Raw genomic sequence first — 15,984 nt, 5'->3', positions numbered from 1 at the left:
TAGTTGGGTTTTTTTTGTGTTACACTGAAATATGAATCCAGGGAATTTAACAATCAAGGTATCTTCTGTCCATTCCATATCCGTTTTTAAACAAAAAAAGGAAACTAAAATGACAGTTTAAAAAAAAAATAAAAATAAAAATTTAGATTTTGTCTTAATTTTCTTTTGTTGGTTTAGGGTAGGGAAACATAAACGACTTTAAAAATCATTTTATACATGTAGCCGATGCTGAAACGCAATTTCCTTTTTTGGTCAACCAAATCTGAGTTTGTGACATCACCCTGAAAATAATAGTCCACCCAGGCTTTTAATTATTATTATTGCATTATAAATATAAACTTAAGTTTACATATTCTATCATTTGATCAGTTGACAGGTTTACATTGCATAAATTAAATAAAAATGTAAATTAGCAGTATTACTACACATTTGTCATTAAAAAATAAGGTCATAGTTTCTGCCAAACGTCTTGCTGCGGTGCACCTGATGCTGAGCAAAGATTCCAGTGCCATTCTGAACAGAACCTGGTTTGCATGATTGCTTATATATATATATATTGAATATAATAATAAATATATATGCCTATAATTCGCCGCCATACTTCTTGGTGCTATGCACCTGATGCTGAGCAAAGATTCCAAGCATTTCCAAGCAGCACCTGGTTTGCATGAATGTTTCAGAGGTATTGTAGACCTAAATATTAATAATAGGCTAATAATAATAATTTATATTGTTTACTTAGTGTTTTTTATTGTTTAGTTTTTTTTTTAAGTTGTTTGCAGGACCAGAATGAGAACACATTGAGCCCTGGGTCTATAAAAAAGGGTAACATTTGTTTTATTTTATTTCCTTCTATTTTAATTTTGAGGGCGACGTCACAAGCTTAGATTTGTTTGACCAGTCAGAGGAAAAATTGGGTTTCAACACTGCCTACATGTATATAATGAATTTTTAAGTAATTTCTCTGTTTCCTACCCTAAAATTAAAATCAAGCCAGTTTTTTTCTTTTTTCTTATTTTTATGAGCAAAAAATTTCTTAGTTCTTTTTTTGTTTGAAAACAGATATGGAATGGACAGAAGATCCCCTGATTTTTAACACACAGCTCTTTCTTTTGCAAAAAGGGCTAATTACCTTTAAGTTGGAACTGTATTTGTTTTTAACCATGTTACAAACATGAATAAAGTGCAGGTGTTAGTGCCTGTAATGAAAAGGGGTTGCATTGGTAAAACTCTACTAACTGCAAAAATGCTTAAACACGGCAGGATTTGTTATAGATAAACTGTTTTTACAATGGCAGTAAAAATAAATGAATCACCAGAGCGTTTGACTTGAAGGTTGACAAATTTGCTCCTTGCTTTTATTCTCTACCAGTAAGAGAAACATGTAAAAGACACTTTTCATAAATATCTAAGAATCTCTTTAAAATTGTAGCACTGGATTTCATATCTTTTACAAAACATATGTACAAAGTTGCAGTCTGAACTCTTTAAAGTACATGTCTTCTACAAGATTTACAAATGAGTAGAGCCAAACGAGTATGTACACACAACCAGACGTGCAGCAACATTGTGAGGCGCTTTGAAGACTGAACATTCAAATGATTTCTACAACAGCTTGGACGGTTTATAAAAAAGAAGCCAAACAATGCTTACATTTACACCTTAACTAAAAGATTTCACACAGATCTACACAACCAACATGGGTTTACAGATTCTGTCTGTTCAAAGTGCATACCCAACACTGGTTTTCTGACTGAAAACACAAATATGGTGATAGGACGTACAGTATAACCAAAGACTGACATGGAAAACTAAACATACATCGTTCCATGTTGTTTTGAAACCTTAGACAGCAACGACTAGTCAGTGCTGGTTAATGCTTGAACTCTCGAAAAGGTTGAACCATTGACCACAAGAGGGAAGTCAAGCTCACTTGATAGACCTACACACTCTCCACTCAACCCTATAGATGAACGCACTCTCATTCAACACTGCCCAGTAAAAGATAACCAACAATCCATTATCAAGTGAGAAAGAGCTTTGATAATCTTAAACAGTCAACCTGCTAAAAAGCTGCTGAAGGACCCTAAAAAGCATGAAGTTGTGTAGAACTGCCTGTAGAGACTCAAAAAGTGGAAACTACTCTTGCATTATTACACCGCTTGCACAGTATGTGGGTCACACTTTATTTTGTTGGTCCCTTTTTAATTTACATTACATCTACATGCCAACTAATTCTCAATAGATTATTTGTAGACTGTAAGGTTAGGGTTAGTGTTGACATGTACTTGGAAAGTTTCTTTTAGTCAGTTAAAAGTCTGTTGAAGGAGCAGTATCAACAGATATTCTGCAGACAGCCAACTAATACTCAAATGAGAGGTAATTGGCAACTTTTAGTTGGCAAAATGTGCAATAGGGACCATCAAAATTCAGTGTTACCAGTAAGTGTACTTGTTTACAAGGAATACATGAAATCATCTGTTTACTTCTCCTAAAAAGTGTTTATATATTAGACAACTGAAGATGGTATTTAAAAAAAAAATGATGGAATCATCTTGTGAAAATTCTGACCAACAACACAACAGAGCAACTTCTCTTGGATATCACAACGCTTCTGAATAACGTATTTACAAGAATATACAAATAAATAAAAGATCTGCTCAAATTGTCTCGGCTCATATTAAGTATTAATCTTCTCAGATTGTTTTTTTTTTATCCATCATTCATAATCTTAAAGCCACAGGCTCTGGCTGAGGTTCTTGCGACAATTGCAAAGAAGACAAATGATCCTCACAATGTATAAACATGTTAGTTCGATTTAGACTAGTAGTGAATGAAAAGAGCTTGACTAAAACCAAACAACGAATAGTCTGTTAAAATCCTTCATAATATATCCATGCCATCCATCAAATCCGGTGTGAATAGACACCTGCTCGTTCAGAGTCATGACCTGCACACCTGTAAGGTTTACAATGTGTATTATGTTCAGACATGTGATGAGGGTGCTGATTTGTGATAGGTCCCAGTGGGTGCTGTTCCAGCTCGGGCTGTGAGAGCTGTGCTTGCCTCACTGTACATGGATGAGGCTGAAACAGGTGGCTTCCGGGTCCTACATGGGACGTACCGTGCAATAAAGCGCCTCCAGGACTCTAAAGTCTTCCCTGACCAGATCCAAACACCTGAGGTAATGCCTACAACAAGACACATGAAGTATTTGAGCATGAAGACGGCGTAGTCCGGACCCATGCCTAGTCTCTGGCGCTCAGATGGGCAAGAACAAGCCAGCGCACGCTCCCAACTTGGCCTGTAATGTTGCTCATACACCAAGCACGCCACCACAATAGTGGCAGGTACAGTGTACAGAACGGTGAAGAGCCCAATACGGATCATTAACTTCTCTAGCTTGTCCGTCTTAGTGCCACCCTGTTTAATGACGCTACGTATGCGGAAGAGTGAAACGAAGCCAGCCAGGAGGAAGAGCGAGCCAGTGAAGAGGTAGACGACCAGTGGTGCCAACACAAAGCCTCGTAGGCCCTCCAAGCTCTGGTTGCCCACGTAACAGATCCCAGCCACAGGGTCTCCATCAACTGAGCTCAAGGCCAGGACTGCGATAGACTTCACACTAGGGACGAGCCAAGCCGCAAGGTGGAAGTATTGAGAGTAGCCTGCGATGGCTTCATTCCCCCATTTCATCCCCGCCGCAAGAAACCAGGTGAAGGAGAGCACCACCCACCAGATGGAGCTGGCCATTCCGAAGAAGTAAATGAGCAGAAAAACCAGCGTGCACAGGGCAGGACCTGTGGTGTCGTAGAGAATGTGCTGCTGGTCACCAGTGCCCTCGCAAGCCACCCGCTCATGGCCTGCAAGCAGTCGCACAATGTACCCCAGTGACACAAACAGATAACAAGCAGCCAGGAAGATAATCGGCCGCTCTGGATATTTGAAGCGCTCCATGTCGATGAGGAAAGTGGCCACCGTGGTGAACGTCGACACAAAGCAAAGCACCGACCATAGCCCTATCCAGAAGGTGGTGAAGGTGCGCTCATCCTGGGAAAAGTAGGGTTGGTGGCAAGGCAGTGCACAGTTAGGTAGAGAGCCAGTATTCACACGGTTATGAAGAGGATGTGCTTCTTTTTTAATGGGCACCAGAGGGCCCCGGCAATGACATTCCCGATCACATTTTTGTGGGGGAGCAGATTTTGCAGTGGCTCTGTGACGTGGCGTTCCCTTGGGAGTGGGTTTGGGGAATGGAGGTGATAGAGTTGTGGTTTCACTGCTGTTTCTGTCCATGCAAAGCCGATCGGTGTCACCCAGCATAGGCAGCTGCTCACAACTCATCCGCTCTGGCCACTCAAACCCATACTGGATCATGAGGGGGGAGCAACCCCTCTTCGCTCTCTCACACACAGACCTGCACGGTGGCAGGGGCTTTTTGTAGTCCTGAAGGCAGATGGGGGTGTACATACTGCACAGAAAGAAAAGCAAGTCTGGGGAGCAGTGAATTCGAACAAGCGGCCAAAACTGGTGCACTTCTAAGCCGACTTCATCCTGGTTGTCGTGATTGAACTGGTTGGGCATGTACGTGTGGTTGTATCCGATTCCTTTGCACATGGGTACAGTGATGGGCTCACACACTATATCCTTAGAGGCTGAATCTCCGAGCCCAGACAGTTGAAACAGCAGCAGGACATGCAGCCAAAATCCGACCAGGTGCATCCCTGAGGTCTCCATGGTGAAATGATGCTCGTCTGCAGGTTTCCTCATACTGGAAAGCTATGAATTTCAATTCTTGAGTATTTACTCAGCTCAGGGGTTTTTTTTTTTCACTTCCTTCCTTTCTTTTCTTTTTTTAATTTATCGCTGCGTTTCGGAAAGAAAAAATCCCAAAAGGAAACCTTATTCGCTCCAGCAGCATGTCCACAGTCCACAAGGCTGTAAATCACAGTGAAGTTTCATTCTAGATCCCGAGCACACTTTCTTCCAAGCTCGCGAGTGCAATTCATACAGTCCATGATTCTAAACACGAGCTGAAAAGTAAGAGAACAACTAGAGTTAAATCAAACAACGGCTTAATAATTTCACAGAAAAAAATAAACTGAGAATTAAGCGGCTGAACGTACCGTGGAAAAGCACGCGCATCCGTGGACTGAGTGGTCAATCATTCACCGAGCAAACCGTGTTAAGGTCGAAAGTTCATTTCCCGCAGATACTTTGTAACAAAGTAACATTTTATGGGTCGGTTTCCTTTCTCAACTGCTTTAAATTCCACATGGCAGGTGGATGCATCCGATGAATGCAATCCGGCGGATTCCCAACAAAAAACAAACGCCGACAAAGCGAGGAGGAAATAAAGCAAAGAATTCTGACGTCCAAAATTAAAATCCTCTTTTTAAAGAATTCAATAAGGGAGTATAACAAAATAATAATATCACCTTTCGCATTAGTGCAACAGGTTTCAGGTGCTTCCAGCCATTTCCTTCAGTGTGTTTCTCAGCAGTTCACTGTTGTCCCTTCACGCATTTAACATGTATAAAACTCCACAGCTCCACACTAAAGTCTTTTCCTGATTTGTGAGCATGTATATTTGAGTGTGGCAGAGCGTGTGTTCCCTCTGCGGCCGCGGAGCCAGTAATTACTCACTCCGTAGAGCTTCAGTGAAGTGAAAATACTCCACCCGCGAGAACACGCCCACAACCCCAGGCCCCAACCCCTTTACCAGGGGCTACTGTGTGGAAAACACTGCTCTATCTATCTATCTATCTATCTATCTATCTATCTATCTATCTATCTATCTATCTATCTATCTATCTATCTATCTATCTATCTATCTATCATCTATCTATCTATCTATCTATCTATCTATCTATCTATCTATCTATCTATCTATCTATCTATCTATCTATCTATCTATCTATCTATCTATCTATCTAGTCTGTATGTCTCTCTGTCTCTCTATCAATATACAGTGCTCAGCATATATAAGTACACCCTCTTTTAAATTCATATTTTAATAGGAAGCTATACAGTATTATATTTGTGCATATGCATTAGATTAGTCAGTACTGAAGCTAAATATGGAGCTTATCCAACCAAATAACTTAAAACAACGGTGCAAAAACTAGTAAACCCAAATGTATATGTTATAGAAAAATGTATTCATTCATTTTCAGTTTTGTCCTTTTATTGATCTGGTGTCGCCACAGCGGAATTAACTTATCCAGCATATGTTTTACGCAGCAGATGCATATCTAGCTGCAACAAAACACTGGGAAAGTTCTAGAAAAATATTAAATACGAATTTTAAAAAAGGAAAAATCAAGAGAAGCAAAAAATATATATAATAAATAGTTGAAATTTTGTAGGATCTATCTATCTATCTATCTATCTATCTATCTATCTATCTATCTATCTATCTATCTATCTATCTATCTATCTATCTATCTATCTATCTATCTATCTATCTATCTATCTATCTATCTATCTTTTATTTATATACACTGTTAAATTAGTTCTAAGAAGATGATTTATATAATATATATATTTTTTTCTTTTATTATGAATGTTGAGGGGTAAATAAGCTACCAAACAAACAAACAAGCAAATAAACAAAAGCATGAATATTGCAAAATAACTACAAGGACTATTTATTTTTCCAAGATTCCTTAATACACACAATGTAACAAAAACACACAAATTATTCATTATTAGTTTTAAATATTTTGTAAAAGTGTACTGTATTCAACTCCTAATTAAATTCATTTCAAATGTATGTTGTATTTACTGACCTCATTTCCCCCACACATTAAGTAACATTACAGTTTTTCTCAGTCACTTTGGTGCATTTCTCACAACACTATTTACATTTGTTCAACAGTTAATGCATTTCTCAAAACAATTAGTACAAACTGCAAAATCTAGTTGATAACCTGCAAAAGCATGTCACTTGTTCAAAGTGGATAGCTCATTCCTCAAAAGCAAGTATTGATGTCAATGAAAGTATCCGTGTCATCAAGATGAAAAGTCCTGAAACCATTGTTTATGAACAAGATAGTCAAATAGCTTTGTCATGTTTTCATTATGACAGATAACTGGACATTTTTTTCGATGCAAAAAAAAGTCAGATGTTGGTGACACTTCCTGAAAATGTTCAAGACAGCACTATATACTATTTGCACAACCATTTGACAACTACAGTACAGTTAGACATCACTGCATATAGTGAGGTATCTGAGTACAAGACACTGAATATGTATGTTTCACATTTTTGCTGCATTTGTTCTTTGCATTTCTAATATATTCACAGCATTGTGCAAATGAATAAATACACCCTCATTTACAACAAACATAAACTCCCTTTGGGTAGAGCTGTGCACAACGGTAAACTATTGTTGTACACATTGGAATTGAACCTACAACACACATAGGTCTGTAAATCATTCATGAAATTGTTCAATTTAGAAGACATTTATAAGAAAAAAAAGATTTAAAAATGTTTACAACATTTTCTTGACAGATTTTGACAACTAGTTCAACATTTTTGTAAGTAATGTATCAAGTAATGAAATGAAGATTTTGAGTTTTATATGGAATGACTATTCAGCATTCATGAGTTTAGTTAATTTTGGCTGACATGACTTAAGCAAATTATAATGTTGTAAAACAGCAGAGAGTTATATGAAAGCAATTGATGCATGTCCAAAAGCATTTGCAATTTGTTGGAAAGAATGAAAAACTGCTACTATGATGTGCACAAATGACTAATTGTTTTGAGAACTGATTAACTGTTGTGCAAATGTAGTCTTGTGAAAGATGCACCAAAGCCACTGAGAAAAACTGTTAAACAACATATTGTATAGGAAACAATATACAGAGGATTAAGTCTGTAAAATAACAGAAAACACTGGCAGTTTATTACCAGATTTTTGTATAATAATTTATAATACCAACATACCAACACACACAATATATCACCTCAAACGATTAAAAATGTCAATAAAAGCCACTTTTTCAAACATTTCAGCAACAAAGGTTGTTGGGGGAAAGCTCAATATCCCACAATGTCATTTAAATACATTAAAAACATCACAAAACACAAATGTTAATTTATGTTTGTTTGTTTTTGACAGTGGCTGCCTTTCATATCATTGTGTAAAACTGAGCTTTTAATCACTTAATGAGTTTGGAACAATGCTATGGTTTCCACCCTAAATTGAACAGAAAATGTGATAGTTAAACAGGTTAGACATGCTAGAACAATGGCTTAAAGGATCAACACAATGATAATTTATGTTAGTCAAAAAACTGTGGGGAGGCAACGCACATTACTCCTCAAAGCGTAATTAGGATGTTTAAATTAGTCTTTGGAGGTTTGGAGGGAAGTGAATGGCAGTGAAGCCTATGTGTGTGTGTGTGTGTGTTTGTGTGTGTGTGTGTTTGACTGTGAAAAGGCCTTGAGTCTCTTGTGCAAGTGTATCCTGTATTACGTTTGTGTTTACCCACTGGGCCCATTCAGGACAGACGGAGCTGTGCAAACACTCAGATAATGACTCCTAACGCAAGCTTAATCACTCACGCCTCCACCAGACAAAGAGACGAGCATCTTACCACACTCTTACTCTGTTTGTCAACTGCTAGTGTGGACTATGAAGCTTCTCGAGGTCAGAGTTCAGAGGTTGTGAACGCATTTGAGCTGTTTTGAATCGTCAACTAAACGAAAAGAGTCTAAATAAGGCGAGGTTCTGTTTTGAGGAGAGGTACTGCTGTAAATCCTGATTTTTTTGCTTCCATGATTCTGGTCATTTTCTTCACTCAGCATTGTTATTGTGAAAAATGAAGCTAGGGGTAGTTTTGAGAGCAATTTCAATAATAAAATGTATACTAATTTGCAGAAATGCAAGCTGAAATAAATACATTAATACATATTTAAAGACATATAAAATATATAAGACTTAAAACATATATTTATGATAAGGATAAATAGACACTGGACTAAATATCAGTTATAGTGAAATTGAAATATAAAAAGTAATACTAAAAACAACAAAATAAAAGCTAAATCAAACCAGTCTTAATCATTATATTAAGCAAATAATGTTGTTTTATCAATAAATTTATTGTTGTATTTTCTGTTTTAATTTTTAACAAATTTCATAATATTTCTTTAGTGACTACCTGGAAAAAAATATACTGTAAATTATTTTGTGTGTGTGTGTGTGTGTGTGTGTGTGTGTGTGTGTGTGTGTGTGTGTGTGTGTGTGTGTGTGTGTGTGTGTGTGTGTGTGTGTGTGTGTGTGTGTGTGTGTGTGTGTGTGTGTGTGTGTGTGTGTGTGTGTGTGCGTGTATGTGTGTGTGTGTGTGTGCACTCTCAGAAATAGAGGTACAGGAGCTGTCACTGGGATACCTTTTCAAAAGATACATATTTGTACCCAAAGAGCCAACAGCAGTACCTCAAAGGTGCATGTTAGTGCCCAAATGTACCTAAAAAGTACCTTCGAGGTACCGTTGTGGACCCTTCAGGTACATGTACCTTTTAAAAATGTACTGCGCCAGCGACAGCTCCTGTACCTTTATCTCTGAGAGTGTGTGACTCAAATATATATATATATATATATATATATATATATATATATATATATATATATATATATATATATATATATATATATATATATATATATATATATATATTAGGTACACCTCACTAATACCTTACTTGGACCTTCTTTTGCTTTCATAACTGCCTTAATCCTTCGTGGCATAGATTCAACAAGTACTGGAAATATTTCTCTGAGATATTGGTCCATACTGTCATGATAGCATCACGCAGTTGCTGCCGATTTGTTAGCTGCACATCCATGATACCAATCTCCTGTTCCACCACATCCCAAAGGTGCTCTAATGGATCGAGTCTGGTGACTGTGAAGACCATTTGAGTACAGTGAACTCATTGTCATGTTCAAGACACCTTTTGTGCTTTATGACATGGCACGTTTTCCTGCTGGAAGTAGCCATCAGTAGATGGGTACACTGTGGTCATAAAGGGATGGACGTGGTCAGCAACAATACTCAGGCTGTGGCGTTGACAAGGCGCTCAATTAATACTAATGGGCCCAAAGTGTGCCAAGAAAATATCCCCCACACCATTACACCACCACCAGCAGCCTGAACTGTTGATACAAGGCAGGATGGATCCATGCTTTCATGTTGTTGATGCCAAATTCTAACTCTACCCTTGCAAATGTCACAGCAGGAATCAAGACTGATCAGACCAGGCAATGCATTTCAATCTTCTATGGACATGTTGTTCAGTCAGAGATTCTCTTTTGCATACCTCGGTAGTAACAAGTGGTTATTTGAGTTACTGTTGCCTTTCTATCAGCTAAAGCCAGTCTTGCCATTCTCTCCTGATATCAACAAGACTCACTGGACATTTTCTCTTTTTCGGACCATTCCCTGTAAACCCTAGAGATAATTGAGTGTGAAAATCTCAGTAGATGTATTTATTTTGAACTGTAATGTTACATTTTTTTAATAACCAAAATTATTGTAGTTCCAAAAACGTAGATAACCTTTTAAATATAGACAGTTTGCTTATTAAACAGTGAACTACACTGAAAGTTAAAGTGATCACTTATACCTTTGTGAACATTACATTTAACATTCTTTAAAAATCACTGGAATAAATATGAATTGTAAAAATTAACAGTGGGATGAAATGTATTGGCAATTTCTGTTAGCCACTGTCTGTATATTATCTAATTATAGTAGGGGAGAACAGGGTAATGTGAGACATCAGGTAATATGAGACACCCCCTGTATCTAGGCAACGAATTTTATATAACACTCTATAACAATTTTGTTTTCAAGCCCCTTCCATACCATGAAGGAAATGAATTCATGGTGCTGTGGAAAGCATTTAAAAGTACTGTGAACTATCAACATATAAAACCATGTGAGGATGCTAGCTAAAGATTTGCCTGAATTTCTAAAAAAAAAAATTTTCCTCAAATGTGGCAGTGGGGTAAAGTGAGACAAATGCTCTGGGTAAAGTGAGACGTAAGGTACAAGTTAAATTTAGACTTTAGAAGTGAATGAGGCCTTCATATCAACAGTGAAACCATGCAACATCACTTCTGGATTTAGGTTCACTGGAATATTTCCAAATAATCAAGAAATTTTCCTTAATAAAAAATACTATTCATGGTGTCAGACTGAACTCCAGCCTACCACTACAGAACATTTGGATGATCAACCCCCTTCAGATGATCCACCTGCAGATAATTCACTCGCTGATGCCAATCCATTCACAGTTCATTTAGTCTACATGGATGTTCCATGTTTTTCCAGCCAACCTGGATATGCGTCTCCTCATGAAATGCTACCATTCTCAAATGTTGTCCCAAAACACAACCCAAATGAAACCGTGTGACAACAGAAAGGCCTATCAAGAAAGACAAAAAAAATTCTAGCAGGAAAAAAGCAAAAGAATAGCTAATAAAAGGAAAAAATTCGAGAGAAAAAAAGAAAGCAAACCAAAAGGAAATCATAGTTAGCAGCTCTAAGAAAAGTGATGTCCCTGTCTCAGTTGATAACGTGTCTGACGAAGAGAGCTCTAAGGATGAGAGTAGTGGTCTAAGAAATACAGATCTGTCTGTGGGAGACTTTGTCATAGTTAACTTTGCAACAAAAAACACAAACATTTATAACACTGGCATGGTTAAGAAAGTTGAGGATGACGAGATATGCGTGTCATGATTTTGCCAAGTATGCTGTGATCCTGGAATAACATCTATGTTTATCCTGGAACATCATTTTTGTTGGAAAATGTAACCCATACCTATTCCCTACCCCCAAACCCAGCCATAACTGTAAATGACTCCCAAAATCAGAGGGAAGTAATAGTTGGATAACAATCAGCCAAATTGGCTGATCAGAATGTTGTTTAAGGATCAATATATACAGTAGATGTTAATCCAGGAACATGTGGGTGAAATTAGGTTGGTGATGAGGTACGTGCACAATTATTAAGAAGAATTCAGGAAAACACAAAAGAGTGTTAGTTGTAGAGTATGACAGTAGGCTGATGTTCTAATCTAGGTGGGTCTAGTCCTGTCTTCTGAGTCCCAAGCTGTTTTATCTGGATCTGATTGTCCTTTTCTCTGACCCCCATATACTATAGCTGGCTCAAGCTGGCTTACTTTCCCTTGAGTACATTTTGAGTGTTGTATCGGTACTTTTATTTTACTACTTTTCTTTCAACCTACAGTTACTACTTTATTTTTTCTTGTCTATCGGGATTAGAAAAATCACTCCTGTCATTTTTGTCCAATCAATTGAAAAATCACTCCTGTGATTTTTGTCCAATCAAATTGCACATAAAAGGTAAATCACATCATGATGACCTACAGTACCTCAAGACATGGGCGATTTATAATTGCCCTGTTTGGAAGTATTCAAAGTGTCCAAGGAGATGTCCAAAATCTTTACACGCATTGACTGTTTAGATGCATGTCATTGATGACAAGATGACGGATGTTTACTGTAAGATGACTGAAATGGCCTTAAACACCCAGCGGGCACACAATGTCAACATGACGTAAGATTGACGTCGCACCCTAACGTTGCATTTTGTTTGTAAATGAAAATGGGGTTGACGTCAGAACTCAACATCAGGCCAACGTCCAACCTAAAACCAACCAACTATCAATGTCTTATTATGTTACAGCTTGACGTTGTGTGGATGTTACCACTATTGACATTTATCAGATTTTGCCTGCCATACCTGTTGAATAAATGTCAGTATTTGACAGCAAATATGATGTTTGTTTTAGATGTTGGCCCAACATTGGATTTTGGTTACTTTCTAACAACCTAAAATTGACCAAATATCAACGTCATTTAAAGTCGTTATTGGACATCAAAATAACATTGTTCTTAGACGCTGGCTAGACAATGAATTGTGGTTATTGGACAACCTAAATCTAATCTAATATTACCGTCTTATGATGTTGTGTGCCTTCTGGGCAATAACTAAATGCACAACAGAATGTTACATTTACACACATCCACAAATGACATGTAAATGCATAAGTTTTTAACAGTGTAATACTCACTTCTCAGTACTCTCGAGTTCTTTTGAAAGGGCTACTTTTTATCCATACTTTGATTCATACAACAGATACTCTACCTGCACTACATTTTTGTCAAGTAATGGTACTTTTACTTGAGTATGATTTTTCAGTACTCTTTCCACCACTGCCCCCAGATTGTGTTTTTAGGGTGCTTTCACATTTGGTTCAGTTGCCTGGACCATACCCAAGTTCGATTGTCCCTCCTTGCGTCGGTTGGTTTGTGTTCACACTGTTTTTTTCCTTCTAAACCCCATTACGCTTGCATCATTGAGATGCTGTATTGACTGCTAGGTGACGTCACAAAAGCAAAGCACTTCCGCACATCATGGCCATTCTGCTTTTACTGAATCTTTTAGTTTTGGACATACAGAAAGCGGCTCGAGTCCATCTGGCGCAAAAATATTATAAAGATTCAGAACATCACACAGTGTCTGCACTGCAGAAGCTGTTTTTGGAGGAGATAAGCAGACATCACTGTGTTTGCCCGTTTGTCAACTAGGTACAATACATGACACACACACACACACACACACACACACACACACACACACACACACACACACACGAATGAACGTTATGAAAACGATAGTTTGTTGTACAATTGGCAGTTCACTTACGTTACGATTGCATTCTCATCAGAAGTGAACTGTAACAAAGTTCGCATGAACCGTACCCCAGACCACATCTTTCAGGCGGACTCGGGTACGGTTCACGGGTGCGCACCCGAGTTCAGAAGACGTTCCCACTACCTAAACGTAACCCACTATGACGTCAAACAAACCCGGGTGCGGATAAGTGCTAGTGTGCAAGCACCACTAATCTAACTGGTTCTATCTGTCATTAGAATGTAAACTCAAATAGTTAAAAGTAGATTGTTATATTTGATTTTGTTCAGAGTTACTTTCAAGTGTGTAAAAAACAAATCTGCTCAATTGACCAATTCCCAATCCATAATTGACTAGTCAGACATTAATTCTGAAATGTGTGGTTGTCAAGCTAGCTGTAAGGATTCAGATTCTTACAACATGTGTTGTGATGGTAGTTTTAAAGTGGAAAAAGTAAGTGGTTCAGTTTACCCCCGGCTGGTTCACCCTACCCCTTTGATTTTTCTGGTCTGTCTCAGTTTACCCCGAAGCTGAGGGTAAAGTGAGACACAAGACAACTTTTTTTTAAAACAATCATATTTTCACTTTCCTTTATCCAAAATACAGTCTGATAAATTCCATTGCTGGAAAACATTCTGAATTAATAAGAAATATGTCAATTTTACTGATATATAATTTTAGCTCACTTAGAGGGGAGCAAATGAAAAAGTGTCTCACTTTACCCCACTCTCCCCTATGTTAAAGTGATAAAATGGTGAAATTATCATGCCATTTTAAAATAAAAGCATGACAAATTCTTGCCCATTCACTACAGGCCTGCACTGGTGCTGCACAAACTCCTCCATGCAGTTACTCAGACAGGAAGCATGTTAAGGAATCCTGAGGGCGTCTCTCTCATTCTCTCTCTCTCTCTCTCTCTCTCTCTCTCTCTCTCTCTCTCTCTCTCTCTCTCTCATTGTTGATTCAGTATTCTGTAATCTCACAGCTTTCTATAAGTCCAAAGGTCTCACAGGGTGTGTGCCAGTATACGTGTGTTTAAAAAGCACAAGTGACCAATCCGGCTGCTCCGTCAGGTATTTCTAATGCTCGATTAACACTTACATGACATCAGCTCACAGAAAGTCTGAGAGGACGAGAGTAAACAGAACTCTACATGCCACAGACTTGCTCGGGAATCAATCACAGAGACAGACGAGGACACAAATGGGCGCTTACATTGTTTTCCTTGTAATGCTCTATGTGTTTGATTGTGTCTTAAACACTATGGTAACCAAATCAATCTTGCCAGCCATTTGTGCACCTGTTTCATAGGTTACATAGGCACATTGTCACACATTAACTCCAAAACCCCACCTTAGGGAGTCACACAAACTCTAACTGACTCGCTTTCAGCACAATGTCTATAATAATTTAGCCCTGCAGTCTGTTAGAATGCAGTCATCTTACAAAAATGTGTTGGCACAATTGGTAAATATGAGCAAGGAATAAATAAAAATACATTTACACTGTTTATTTTTTTATCATTCATATAAAAATGCAAAAAACTAAACTTGAAAAAAAATCTATTCAGTGTGTTGACATTGCAGGACAACACATACACTTAATACACTTCATATACACTTAGACATCACCTAAAATTGCAGGTTAACAATGTCTATATGTAATAACTTATATTTGATTGTAATTTTAACTTAAGTTGATTGTAATGCAATAATGTGCACCTTTTGTAAAGCTGCTTTAAAACACTAATTATTGTAAAAAAGTGCTATACAAATAAATCTAAAGTGAATTGAATTGAATTAAAATTGGGGGAAATTAAAATTCTCTTGTCAGAATTACCAGCACTCTTTTTTTCAATACAGTTTGCAACCTTCATTTGCCCAGATAATTACAGTGGCTTAGAGAGCTGAAATGAGCTACAAGTTACAGTTTTTCTCCATTGGATTGGCTCATTTCTTGAAACAGAAATTACATTCTCAAAACAATATGGACAAACCTCCAAACCATTTAACAATTGTTCACAACAGAATTGAATTTCTCATTCATTTCATCAAATGGCAAATGTCTAAGTAAATCTTTGCAAATGATTAAGTTCAGATAGCCTACATTAAGCACAATTTCCAAATGAATAGATCTTGTTGATCTAAACCAGGGGTGTCCAAACCCAGTCTTGGAGGGCCGGTGCCAAAGAGAGTTTAGCTCCAACCCTAATCCAAAACACCTGAATCAGTTAATCAAGCTCTTATTGT

At 37.7% G+C, this 15,984-nt stretch overlaps 1 protein-coding gene across 1 annotated transcript; it reads right to left on the bottom strand.

Annotated features, from left to right (window-relative positions):
• Positions 1-2,895: 2,895 nt before the first annotated feature.
• fzd5 (frizzled class receptor 5) lies at positions 2,896-4,818 on the bottom strand. The gene is given in 1 exon segment (NM_131134.2): positions 2,896-4,818. A coding segment is annotated over 1 exon segment (1,779 nt). The 5' UTR covers positions 4,765-4,818; the 3' UTR covers positions 2,896-2,985.
• Between the last annotated feature and the right edge of the window lie 11,166 nt (positions 4,819-15,984).

Source organism: Danio rerio, chromosome 9, assembly GCF_052040795.2.
Source record: "Danio rerio strain M-AB ecotype USA chromosome 9, GRCz13ab, whole genome shotgun sequence".
NCBI lineage: Eukaryota > Metazoa > Chordata > Actinopteri > Cypriniformes > Danionidae > Danio > Danio rerio.
Note: the sequence above shows the minus strand (reverse complement) of the source record. Positions and strands in the feature narration are given on the sequence as shown.